The 13,761-nt window shown below is 39.9% G+C and overlaps 1 protein-coding gene across 5 annotated transcripts in view; it reads right to left on the bottom strand.

Annotated features, from left to right (window-relative positions):
- Positions 1-13,761, bottom strand: part of LOC115410679 (histone acetyltransferase p300-like) — an 83,524-nt gene that overhangs the window by 56,062 nt on the left and 13,701 nt on the right. For all 5 annotated transcript variants that reach the window (XM_030122427.1, XM_030122431.1, XM_030122429.1 and 2 more), the window contains exons 6-8: positions 13,136-13,375; positions 12,153-12,258; positions 11,905-12,030 (exon numbers count right to left, since the gene is read on the bottom strand). In XM_030122427.1, the coding sequence (XP_029978287.1) occupies positions 11,905-12,030; positions 12,153-12,258; positions 13,136-13,375 (472 nt within the window). The remainder of the gene's footprint in view (positions 1-11,904; positions 12,031-12,152; positions 12,259-13,135; positions 13,376-13,761) is intronic.

The following is a 13,761-nucleotide window of genomic DNA, read 5'->3' as shown; positions in this document are numbered from 1 at the left end:
CAATGTCTCATTATTGCTCCTTGGTAGTTTGCCCTATCCATGCCTCCAACATGCGATGCTCTATACCAACACTGCAAAAGGGCAAACTACCAAACAGCAATAATGAGACACTGTCTGAAAGGTATTATGTGTGCACCCTCACCCATTGGTAGTGGATGGCACATTGAGGATGGGGAGTTAACAGTGACCCGGATGACTAAAAATCCTGCTCAAAGTGTTTTGCAGTTCATCCACTGCAGTTGGAAACAAGGCAAATGTGATATAGACAGGTGTTCCTGTATGTCAGCAAGACTGTCTTGCACTGATTTGTGTAGGTGGCAGCACTGTGTGAATGTTCAGAAGGAAACAGAAGCTAGAGCTACATGGGATGATGTTTCTGACAGTGATGGTGATGATTAGACATGTTACAGAACCATGAAATATCCTCTAAAAAAACATCCATTGAACAAAAATAAAAGTTTACAGTGTACTGTGTAAAAAACCAGACCGAGATCTATTAAAAAACATGTAGTGTTACATGACAAACACATTATTGTTAAAAGAAGAAAAGAAACCCTGCAACTGTAAACAATGTAAATGTCAAGCAATGCTGTTACATTGATGTATGTGTGTTTGTGTGTGGCAAAATTCACCATGTGTAATATGTGAAATCAGTAGAAGGTTTTTCCCACAAATTTCCAAGATTTCATGGTCTAAATTTACATTGCATGGCAATAATTCATCAAGACTTGTCTAAAATGTTAATATGTATAAATATCAATTTGTGAGAGTTTTTGTGTTGCTAAAATGAATGTTGATAAATAAAACAAGTGAATCTAGCATCACAGAATTTTCGTTTTTTAATTTTATAATAATATAGATTTATGGCTTGTGACAAAAAAACTGCAGGATATATTGCGGAGAACTTTTAACCCAAAGTCCATGAGGATACAGTCTAAACAAAAATGCATTTAAAAAGTAGTGCCCAGACACGGGAATGAAAATCATTTTCTAGCCACTTTTCATGGTTCACCTTATGGCGTATTAATGTTGCTCCCGCTCTGAACAAAATACTGAATCTGACTGATACTGCCACCTAGTGGTCCCGCACAGTAACTCAGTCATTTTTGGTCTAGTCGGCACCAAACTTGACCTGGTGGATTTTAGTCTAGCCTTAAATGAAATCATACCAAATCAGGCTCATACTGCCACCTAGTGGTAACTCTGTCATTTTTGGTCTGATCAATGGCATGGAAATTGATCAGGGCTGTTAACCTACACAGCTGTGGGGGGGCCCAAGGGAGAGAGGGGCCCATGGGAAGTTTAGATTTTTTTTTAGTTTTTTTTTTTTTTTAGCTTCAAATGGCAACGTCACAGATGGACAACAAAAGTAATTACAGCCGCAAGCGGCATCTAAAGGCCCTCACCACGGGCATGTCCAGTAAAAGTATTTCCATCCTTCCTTTACGTTGGACGTGCTCCCATTGGCGTAATGCATTTCCACTTTTCAAGGGGGCACTATCGCAACATTTCTTTACCGACATCTACGAAACCTATATGTAAATTCAATTTCTCGCACTTCTGAATTTTGGGCAAAATTTGGTGAGTTTTCGTAAATGTTCAGGGGGTTAAATTTGAGCTCAAAGAGCGGGAGAAGAAAAATAAATGAAAATTAAAGCCGCAAGCGGCATCTAAAGGCCCTCGCCACGGGCATATCCAGTAGAAGTATGTCCATTGTTCAGCAGGTGGTGCTCTAGCACTAAATTTCAATGTCTTCTGACGAATGGTTGTAGGCCTCGGAGATTGACAACTGATTCAAATTTGAGGAAGATGTTTGGTTTTATGTCCAAACTAAAGAAATTTTAGTGTAAGTAAATCTGTAGGGGGCGCTATGCAGCTAAAATTGAATTTCGTCCTTTGAATGGGTGTAGACCTTCAAGATTTACCACTGAGTCAAATTTGAGCCAAATCGGTGTTCGTATGTTTGAATTAATGCAATTTTTGTGAAGGTAAATTTGTAGGAGGCGCTATTTAGCGAAATGTCATTTTCTTTTGATAAATTGGTGTAGGCCTGGGAGATTGACAACTGATTCAAATTTGAGCAAAATTGGTGTCCGTATGTCTAACGTGAAGTAATTTTCGTAAAGGTAAAATTGTGGGGGGCGCTATGGCACCGAATTTCAAATTTTTCTGATAAATGGGTGTAGGCCTGAGAGATAGATGTCTGAGTCAAATTTGAGCCAAATCAGTGTTCGTATGTCCGAACTGATGTAATTTTTGTAAATGTACATTTGTAGGGGGCGCTATAGTGCGAAATTTCAATTTCTTTCAATAAATGGGTGTAGGCTAGGGAGATACACGTCTGAGTCAAATTTCAGCCAAATCGGTGTTTGTATGTCTGAGCTGAAGCAATTTTTGTGATGGCAAATTTTCGAAAAAACTTTGCAAAGTTTGTAACCTTGTTGCACAAAAACGGTGACACCGATTCAAAAAATTCGGATAACTTTTGATGTCCCACTTCTCTAGATACTGTACACTGATTTTGAGCTCATTCAGTCAAATGGCTTCGTAGGAGATAGTTGAAATACAACGTCAGCGAAAACGCTGACTCAGCATTTTGGAAATTTCAATCCAATATGGCCGACTAAGGGTTGGTTTAGGGGCGTTGCCATAATAATATTTTTTGTTTGTCTTTTCATGATGAATCTGTGTACCGATTTTCGTGGGTCTACGACAAACTTCATGTTGGACGAGCTCCCATTGGCGCAATTCATTTCCACTTTTCAAGGGGGGGCTGCGGCAACATTTCTTTACCGACCTCTACGAAACCTATATGTAAATTAAATTTCTCGCACTTCTGAATTTTACACACAATTTGGTGAGTTTTCGTAAATGTTCAGAGGGTCAAAATTGAGCTCCAAGAGCAGGAGAAAAATTAGAATCTGAGCAAGAAGAACAATATAGCCGTTTCTATGGCAACCACATATTTGGCCTTATTTGAAAGCTCTCGAGCTCCCCCACATGTCTGTCTCAGTGCCGTGAATGTGAATATGTGTTAAAGTGGCGACAGTGGCGAAAGGCGACCGCATCACTGGCGATTTCGTCCCCATGCGCCCACTGCAGACTCAATAGGCCCTGCACCGGCTTTACTCGGCTCGGGCCTAAATATCAAATTAAATAAATGATATTTAATAAAAAAATTAAATATGAAATAATTTGTTTAATTTCAATTATCAATATCATACACTTTTTTTTACAATACAGGGTGGGGAAGCAAAATTTACAATGAATATTTAGTTGTTTTTTCTCAGCAGGCACTACGTCAATTGTTTTGAAACCAAACATATATTGATGTCATAATCATACCTAACACTATTATCCATACCTTTTCAGAAACTTTCGCCCTTTTGTCATGAACGACCTCGGAATAGAACCGACGTCGTACCCCACCCCCCAGCCCCTCTCACGATTTCCACGTGTGGAAATTGTCTAGTGATTCCCCATGTGCTTGCAATGCAATGCACAGGGTACTATTGTTTGTCATATTTATTATTCCCCATGTGCTTGCAATGCAATGCACAGGGCACTACTGTTCGTCATATTTATTATTAGGGGCTCGGGCATCGACACGAGCACCTATTGTTCTTCCGCGCGTTTATTATTTTTCTTCATCATCATCTTCATCTTCTGGACACATTTTCGGCGATTAATAGGGCCCGAACCATTGGAAAGACCCCTGCAAATTATACATCAAAACGTGCAGTTTCATCGGGAATCCTGTACTATGTTATTTTCGTAGAGATTCGTGAATTTTTCGCAGTTATTCACGAAAAACATGCGAAAAAACTCCCATAGAAATGAATGGGGAGAGGAAAAAAATCAGTCAGAAAAGTCCACTTTTTTCCAGACGCTACTACTTCGCCATACTTTGACCTACAGACTTCATTTAAACTTTAAAACACAGGCATTTTTGTCCTCCGCACAAATGTACTTGGCATAAGGATGGGGTTTACGGTTTTCAGTAGGTAAGTCTTCAAAAACCCCTGGGCTGAGTGAAAATTGTCCAAATTTCCTGAGTTAGTGTGTGTGGAAGCACAGCGCTAGAGTGGAAGCGCAGCGAAAATTCAACTGAAAATTCTCTGAATAAATTGCCCTCCCGGCCAAACGATACATCACAGGGGAATGATATTTTCCGAAAACGTAGCCATGGTTCCTGGGCTTCATATGAACCCATGTTTGAAGACCTAGCTCTTTGTAAAGTGAAATGGCAGGCACTAGCTTGGAGGCTCATACCTTCTTTCCCCCATTAACTCTCCATTGTAGCGGATTCCTTCTTGTCTTGGTCAGTTGACTGTTTTTAAACTGCCCTAACTCAGTCATTTTTCACAGTACGGGAAAAAACCATCTGTCTGTTCCCCAGGTCTCTCTGACACTCATGGTCATTTCGGTTTTCAGCTATCTTTTACGGTTTTTCCGTAATTAGCAGTTTTGCGGGACCTGTTCTGAGTGACTCACTCAGCCTATTCCTTCTGCTCTGTGTGTCAGTTTCATTCTCTGTGTGTGTCAGTGCAGCGCCATTGCTGCGGTAACGGCCCCTCTGCTCTGTGTCCCAGGTGTGTCCAATAAACCCAATCAGTCTGACATGTTTCTGCTCCCATAGCAACCCTGGAGAGTCCATAGCAACGCTGGGTGTGTGAGAGACACTACTACTACCACCACTACTACTTCTAGTACTACTAGTACTACCACTAATATTACTACGACTACAACTATTACTACTAGTATTACTTCTACTACTAATACTACTATTAATACTATTAATACTACTACTACTTCCACTACTATTGCTAAAAATACTACTACTTCTACTACTACTACTCTTACTAATACCATTACCACTACTACTACTAATACTAAAAATACTACTACTACTACTACTACTACTACTACTACTAAAAGACTACTATTACTACTACTAAAAAGACTACTATTACTACTACTAAAAATACTACTACTACTACTACTAAAAATACTACTACTACTACTACTACTACTACTTAAAATACTACTACAACTAATATTAAAAATACTACTTCTACTAAAAAGACTACTACTATTAAAAATATTACTACTACTTCTAAAAATACTGCTACTACTACTACTACTACTACTATTAAAAATACTGCTACTACTAAAAATACTACTATTACTGCTACTACTAAAAATAGTACTACTACTACCACTAAAAATACTACTCCTATTAGTACTATTAAAAATACTACTACTTCTAAAAATACTACTACTACTTCTATTACTCCTTCTCCTTCTCTTCCTATTACTGATAGAATAAACTGATTCAAACTGATTCTCTCTCACACACACACACACACACACACAGAGTATAGAACACAGACAGTTGAAGCTCAGGTGTCAGGTGTTCAGCATCAGCCAATCAGGTCACACATGACTACAACTAATGGGGAGAGGAAAAAAATCAGCCAGAAAAGTCCACTTTTTCCAGACACTACTACTTCACCATACTTTGACCTACAGACTTTATTTAAACTTTAAAACGCTGGCATTTTTGTCCTCTCCTCATGAATGTACTTGGTATGAGGATGGGGTTTACGGTTTTCAATAGGCGAGTCTTCAAAAACCCCTGGTTTGAGTGAAAATTGTCCAAATTTCCTGAGTTAGAGTGTGTGATGTCATCACGCTAGAGTGGAAGAGCAGTGAAAATTCAACTGAAAATTCTCTGAATAACTCACCCTCCCAGCCAAACGATACATCACAGGCGAATGATATTTTCCAAAAATGTAGCCATGGTTCCTGGGCTTAATATGAACCCATGTTTGAAGACCTAGCTCTTTTTAAAGTGAAATGACAGGCACTAGTTTGGAGACTCATCCCTTCTTTCCTCCATTAACTCCATTGTAGCGGATTCCTTCTTGTCTTGGTCAGTTGACTGTTTTTACACTGCCCTAACTCAGTCATTTTTCACAGTACAGGAAAAAAAACCTATATCTGTGTGTTCCCCAGGTCTCTCTGACACTCACGGTCATTTCCGTTTTCTCCTATCTTTTACCGTTTTCCTGTAATTAGCAGTTTTTCCGGACCTGTTCTGCTCCAGTCTCAGCCTGTTCCTGCTGCTCTGTGTGTCAGTTTCATTCTGTGTGTGTCAGTGCAGCGCCGTTGCTGTGGCAACTACTACTACTACTAAAAATACTACTACTACTACTACTACTACTACTACTACTACTACTACTAAAAATACCACTACTACTAAAAATTCTACTACTAATGTTAAAAATACTACTACTACTACTACTACTACTACGACTAAAAATACTACAACTAATACTACTAAAAATACTACTACTACTACCACTAGTACTAAAAATACAACCAAAGATACTACCGCTACTACTAAAAATACTACTACTACTTCTATTACTACTATTAATGGTGACGTCCGTCAGCTGCTAAACTTTGACACATAGATTTTCCATATAAAGTGAATGGGAGTTCAGAACACAGAATTCCCCTCCGACCATGAAGTCTTTGGCAACGTCGAACCAACATGCCCCCCCGACCCCCTCTCACGATTTCTGCGTGTGGAAATTGTCTAGTTATTCTTCTTCTTCTGACTTATACAAAAAACTTTGAAAAAAAATGCGGCCCAGACTGTTGGAAATAGACCCAAACATGTTTTTACAAAAATGTGCAGCCTGGTCTCAAAAGCTGTAGTATGTTATTGGCTTGACATTCTGATGCATGGATTTTGTTAAAATTGCGAAAAACCAGTCAAATTTCTCCATCCAAAATGAATTGGGCCATTTTCAAGTGGCTACCATTCCCAAACGGTGTGTGCTAAAATGATTCTGTCAATGCAGAAATGTTCAGCTTGGCACCAAGATTATCTGTGTGGTCACGTGGTAATGATATCACTTACGGTTTTCGCACAATAATGGGGAAAAAAAACAAAAAAAACCCATTCATTTTCAATGGGAGCGACAAACAAGTTGTCTGTTTTCTGACCACTACTGCTTCGCCATACTTTGACCTACAGACTTAATTTAAACTTTAAAACACAGGCATTTTTGTCATCTCTCCAAAAATGTCTGTAGTATGAGGATGGGGTTTATGGTTTTTGATAGGTGAGTCTTCAAAAACCCCTGGGTTTAGTAAAAATCGGATCTGCTAGAGTGGGTGATGTCATCACCTAGAGTGGAGGAGTAGCCAAAATTCACCTGAAAATTTTCTGGACAACTCACCCTCCCAGCCAAACAATAAATAGGAGGTGAATGATCTTTTCCACAAACATAGCCATGGTTCCTGGGCTTCAAATGAACACGTTTGAAGACCTAGCTCTTTTTAAAGTGAAATGACAGGCACCAGTTTGGAGGCTCATCCCTTCTTTCCTCCATTAACTCTCCATTGTAGCGGATTCCTTCTTGTCTTGGTCAGTTGGCTGTTTTTAAACTGCCCTAACTCAGTCATTTTTCACAGTATGAGAAAAAAATCTGTATCTGTATGTTCCCCAGGTCTCTCTGAAGCTCACAGTCATTTCGGTTTTCACCTATCTTTAACGGTTTTCCTGTAATCAGCAGTTTCTCGGGACCTGTTCTGAGTGACTCACTCAGCCTATTCCTGCTGCTCTGTGTGTCACTCTCACTCTGTGTGTGTCAGTGCAGCACCGTTGCTGCGGTAACAGCCCCTCTGCTCTGTGTCGCAGGTGTGTCCAATAAACCCAATCAGTCTGTGAAATGACAGGCACTAGTTTCAGGGCAGATCCCTCCTCAGCTCCTATTCACAGCAGTACAAATTACTGCTAAACAGATCGCTGTGCTCCTGGTGAAATGACTGTTTTTACACTGACATAATTCAGTCATTTCTCACAGTACGGACAAAAAAAAAAAAAAAAACCATCTGTGTGTTCCCCAGGTCTGTCTGCTGCTCACGATTATGGTAGTTTTCACCTATCATTTACAGTTTTCCCATAATTAGCAGCTGTTCTGGAGCTGTTTCAGTGTTTCAGTCATAATTGAGCGTGCATGTCTATGTCCTCAGTGCAGTGCACTACTCGTTGTCATGGTAACGGCACATGTGGTCTGTGTGTCACAGCTGCAGACAATTAACATAATTAAGGCTCCACAAAAAAACATACACTAATACAGATACAGTACAATTACAAATAAACTGAAATAATAAATAATGAATGCAATAAAAATAAATATAAAAACATATAAATATAATTAAGCTGAAAAACTTCCCATAAATTCTCTCTATGAAATGAATGAGCTCACCTGGGATCACAGACACACACACGGAACTATTCAATTAAAGGAGCCTATTGAAACACTGCTTTAACAGGACTGACACAGACTGTGGGAGGGGCTTCTCATCTGAATACAAGTCTACAGAAAGTCTGTGGTGACGGCAGTCCACAAACACTGACACACACATTCACAGATGAAGTGAATGGGACATATTTCTTGCTTTAACATCGCAGAAGTCCAACGATCCAGCAAGAGGCAAGCACATGGGTTACATTTCCTTCAGGAAATGTATGGAAGTCTAGTTATTCTTTATATTTTGACTTCTGACTTACACAAAAAGCTTTGAAAAAAAATGAGGCCCAGACCGTTGGAAATAGACCAAAACATATTACAAAAATTTGCAGCCTGGTCTTGAAAACTGTGCTATGTATATGGCTTGACATTCCCATGCACAGATTTTGTTAAAATTGCAAAAAAACAGTCCAATTTCTCTATCCGAAATTAATTGAGCCATTTTCAAGTGGCTACCATTCCCAAACGATTTGTGCTAAAATTATTCTATCAACGCAGAAATGTTCAGCTTGGCCCAAAGATTATCTGTGTGGTCACGTGGTAATGATATCACTTACGGTTTTCGCACAAAAAAAGCGAAGAAAAAAAACAAAACATTCATTTTCAATGGGAGCGACAAAGAAGTTGCCTGTTTTCTGACCACTACTGCTTCGCCATACTTTCACCTACAGACTTCATTTAAACTTTAAAACGCAGGCATTTTTGTCATCTCTCCAAAAATGTCTCTGTGGTATGAAGACGGGGTTTACGGTGTTCAATAAGTGAGTCTTCAAAAACCCCTGGGTTTAGTGAAAATCTGATCTGCTAGAGTGGGTGATGTCATCACCTAGAGTGGAGGAACAGTGAAAATTCACCTGAAAATTTTCTGAACAACTCGCCCTCCCGGCCAAACGATAAAAAGGAGGTGAATGATCTTTTCCAAAAATGTAGCCACGGTTCCTGGGCTTCATATGAACCCATGTTTGAAGGCCTAGCTCTTTCTAAAGTGAAATGGCAGGCAGTAGTTTCGGGGCAAATCCCTTCTCACCTCCTATTCAAAGCAGTACAGATTACTGCTAAACGGATCACTGTGCTCCTGCTGAGATGACTGTTTTTACACTGCCATAACTCTGTCATTTCTCACAGTACGGACAAAAAAAAAACCCACATCTGTGTGTTACCCAGGTCTGTCTGCTGCTCACGATTATGTTAGTTTTCACCTATCATTTACAGTTTTCCCATAATTAGCAGCTATTCGGCAGCTGTTTCAGTGTTTCAGTCATAGATCAGCATGCTTGTGTCTGTCTTCAGTGCAGTGCACTGCTTGTTGTCATGGTAACAGCACATGTGGTCTGTGTGTCACAGTTGCAGACAATTAAGATATTTAAGTCTCCACAAAAAACAGATACACTAATACAGATACAGTACAATTAAAAATAATTCTAAATAATACATAATGAAAGCAATAAGAATAAATATAAAAACAAATATAATAAAGCTCAAAAACTTCCCATAAATTCTCTCTATGAAATGAATGAGCTCACCTGGGATCACATACAAAGACACATGGAACTATTCAATTAAGGGAGCCTATTTAAACACTGCTTTAACAGGACTGACACAGACTGTGGGAGGGGCTTCTCATCTGAATACAGGTCTACAGAAAGTCTGTGGTGATGTCAGTCCACAAACATTGACACACAGATTCACTACATCGCACAAGTCTGCCGATCTGGCAAGAGGCAAGCACATGGGTTACATTTCCTTCAGGAAATGTGTGGAAGTCTAGTTAGGAATACTGTCAGAGCGATTTGATGAATGATTAACATTGACAGCCAATGAAAAAAAATCTTAATTTTTTTGTTGGATGTGAGCTTTGTGGAAACACGTTTTGGTTTAACATTTGCACACTGCACATGGTTTGTATCCTACAATATATAGCCTACTGTCTCACAGCTGGGACTACTGTGTACAAAACTGTATTGTTCATCAGTGTAGATGACATTGTAGGTATTGTTACAGTTACACATTGGTGTGCATGGCCCTTTACAGCCATTAGAACAACAAACACTTGATATTAAAAGTAAATAAGTGGAAAAAATAAGCAGAACTTACCAACACCCGCCGCACAACACTTTGCCCACCTGATCACTGATACTCTGCCTTGTCAGGGATTCATTTTGAACTTTAAATTTAAAAATAATTATAAACTAGATTAAAGCTATACCTGCCGATGTGGCATTTCTCACAGCACTTAATAAAAGGTTTGAACATGAACAACCCGCCTCCCTCCAAAGCCCCGCCCACTTCCCTCTGCCTGAGCTCTGAGGCTCCCCTCCTCTCTCCTCCTCTCACCTGATGCGCACAGAGGAAGCAGAGGCGGGGGTCTGGTCCGCTTCGGTGTGTCCGCGGACCCCTCCCTCAGTAATGAGATGCATCATCCACCTGCTGCGGGCCCGCAGCCCCTGTTCCATCAGTAGACCCTGAATTTAAGGGTCTGGTCTGTGCAGTGCTGGGTCTGTGTCTTCACTGCACCACGGAGATGAGATGCCCAGGCGACGGGTGCGCGCACTGTGAACGCGTGGCCTCCGCGAATTTTTTCGTGGACATTTGAGGTTTCGTAGTTCATACATTTATCATCCTACACTGTGTGACACCATGTACATGTATGAGTCCCACGGTTATAAAAGCTGACCTTTATGCAGACCTGTTTAGTCCAGAACACCTGACTTCCGGACTTTTATCTCCATCCTTCATCGGACTCCTGTTTGTTCCCCTTGGTTGTTATTTCTGTTAATAAATCCGTTTTTTCCCTTCCACATGTGCATTTGAGTTTTATCCATACACATCCTAGACAGACTGTGGTCAGTGACAAGAGAAGCAGCGCGAGTGAAGCGTCAGATTAAGAGGGACACATATCGGATGCAGGGACGGCGATAATGGATTGGATGCTGGACGGCCGTAATGGATGATTGACAGGAGGCTCAGTCAGGTTCGGCCAATTATTTCATTCAGACCGAATAAAATGATTGGTCAGACTTTTATCAGAAATATATGAGAATTAAACATTTTTGAGTTTCAATACCTGGTGGATTTCTTTTACATTTTAGTTTGATACACGCTTATTAGGAGCATTTTAAGGTGACAAAAGCAAAGTGTAAAAATGCCTCATCATACAGTATAGGTTTAAGCTAAATTACCGTCCTTTTTGGGTAGTTTAGTCAAACCAGAACAAACATTCTACCAAAGTCTTAACTTTCAATCTGATCACATTTTGCCTGCCAAATTCGGTGAGTAGTCTTAGCAAAATTGGTTGGACAAATTTTAGAAGTTAAAATTTTCAAAACTTTGTTAAAAAAAAAAAAAAAATTCCCAAAATTTCAATTCAGCCATTAAAATGCACACTCCACTTCCAATAGTGGTAAAAGTGTCAAATTTGAAAAGAATCTTGTGAATAGTTTTCATGAAATAGTTTGGACAAAAATCTCGGACAGATGGATGGAAAGCCAGATAGAAAGACGGAAGGAATTCCCTGTATTACTATACACCCCAAACTGATAGGATGAGTTGTATTTCTTCTGATGGGAATACTTACAGTTTGTGTACCAAGTGGTTTCTAAGGTCCTGTGTGATGTCCTCGTGCCAAGATTTTCTCATGCCTGTGGCAGAGGGAGGGGCTGCTGTGGGCATGGAGCTGACCCCACCTGCATCATTCATAAGACTGGAAGAGATAGGGCATCATTTTAATTAGTCACTTTTCAAGAAAAACATGCGAGTCCTGGTCTAACAAATTCTCAGCTATAATGTTACCGTGCCAAATGGCATGTTTGTGTTTCTCCCTACCCTTGGTTATTCACATTGAGGTGCATCATAGTGTCTTGCAGCAGATTAGCCTGTTGGTTCTGGGAAGGGGCTCCTACACCCCCGTTGACTCCCATAGGATTTGCACCTATACACAGGAAGGACACGCACGTTAAAATACATTATTCAAGAAGTCACACTGTTACATCAAAGGCCTATTCTTGAGGTGCTAATCAAACTGTATCTACCAGGCTCCTCTTAAATATTCTTGAATAGTTTTAAAGCACCTTTCTGCTTCTGGCAAATAGTAACTGCTACAAAGTCCTTTGAAGAACACAACACTGTCCAAATTCATATTCTTCTGTACCTGGGCTGGCCATTTTGAGTGCACAAGTGCATTAATGCTATCAGTCATGGCACAATGCAATATACTATGAGTAACGAGGTAGTTTATTCATAATTATCAAAAAGTTGAGTGTGATGGACTGAACAACTGTGTTTGTGGCTACTTTAGCAACAGCATCAGCTCATCAGCACAGACAGTGGTGTTAATTCCACCTTGTGAGAAATGGGGCACAGAAAACCAAGGGAAAACATGATCTTTCTTATTAAATTGTAATAAAAATGTAACTGAACTGAACACATATTAGATATAAAATTGCAAATGTCAGTGTCAGACATTTTGGAAGGCACCAATCTTTCTCAAATGTTGGTCATAATGCTCCACTTGGTTACTATTCAGTGTTAAAAACAAGAAATAGCACGCTATGATTGTAATTTTTGAATAAATGCACAACAGCAGTGTTTGACAACACTATAACTGTGAAATACCCACTAAGCAAGTAAGAACATAAGGTAAGTCTACTAAAGAAAGTATATAAAATCAATTAGTTCAACTCTGCACCTGTGAAGGCTGGAAGTGACTTTTTTTTTTAAAATGCTAAGCTTTCAATTCTCAAAGGCAACAGAATCTCTTTCCTCTGAAAATATCTGAAGCATTTCAGAGAGCATTCAACCAGACTCACCCATTGGGTTAAGGGGCCTCATGCCAGTCTGGCCCTGCAAACCTTGGTTAGGAATGTTGGGCTGAGCAGTTTGAGCCTGGATCTGGTTGCCCTGGTAGGTGAGGCCCAGGGCTGCATAGGCTCTTTCTATGGAACTGGGGTCAATCTGGCTCGGAGGGTTTAGGTTCGGGGCACTAGGTTGGCCACCAGGAACTGCTCCAAGAGAGCTTCCCAGACCAGCACCAGCCACACCTAGCAGGGCTGTGAGAAAATAGCAAGGACAAAGGAAATTTTTAATAAGTCTGATCTGTCTGTTAGCACACAAAGAGTACAGCCTAAGAAAAACATGTGGCAAAAAATACATTACACCTTAACTACTAAATATACAGTATCTGGCTTTAACCGATAGACACTAAGGCATCATGAGACTGTTCAAAGCTTAACATCACAAAAGTATCCTACTGTATATATCAATCATATGTCCTCAGAGTGTACAAAAAACCGGGTTTGGTGATGACCTATGATCTGATTTTCAGAGGGTCACACAAAACATGTTAATTATAGCACTGTTTGTATAATTCTTCCAGGGAGCATTCATTTAAAATGGCCCGAGAACAAAAGCAATCAGCAAATTTTACAAACAATCT

The sequence above is a fragment of the Sphaeramia orbicularis genome, chromosome 19, assembly GCF_902148855.1.
Source record: "Sphaeramia orbicularis chromosome 19, fSphaOr1.1, whole genome shotgun sequence".
Classification (NCBI taxonomy): Eukaryota; Metazoa; Chordata; class Actinopteri; order Kurtiformes; family Apogonidae; genus Sphaeramia; species Sphaeramia orbicularis.
This window is presented reverse-complemented; position numbering and strand designations above follow the sequence as displayed.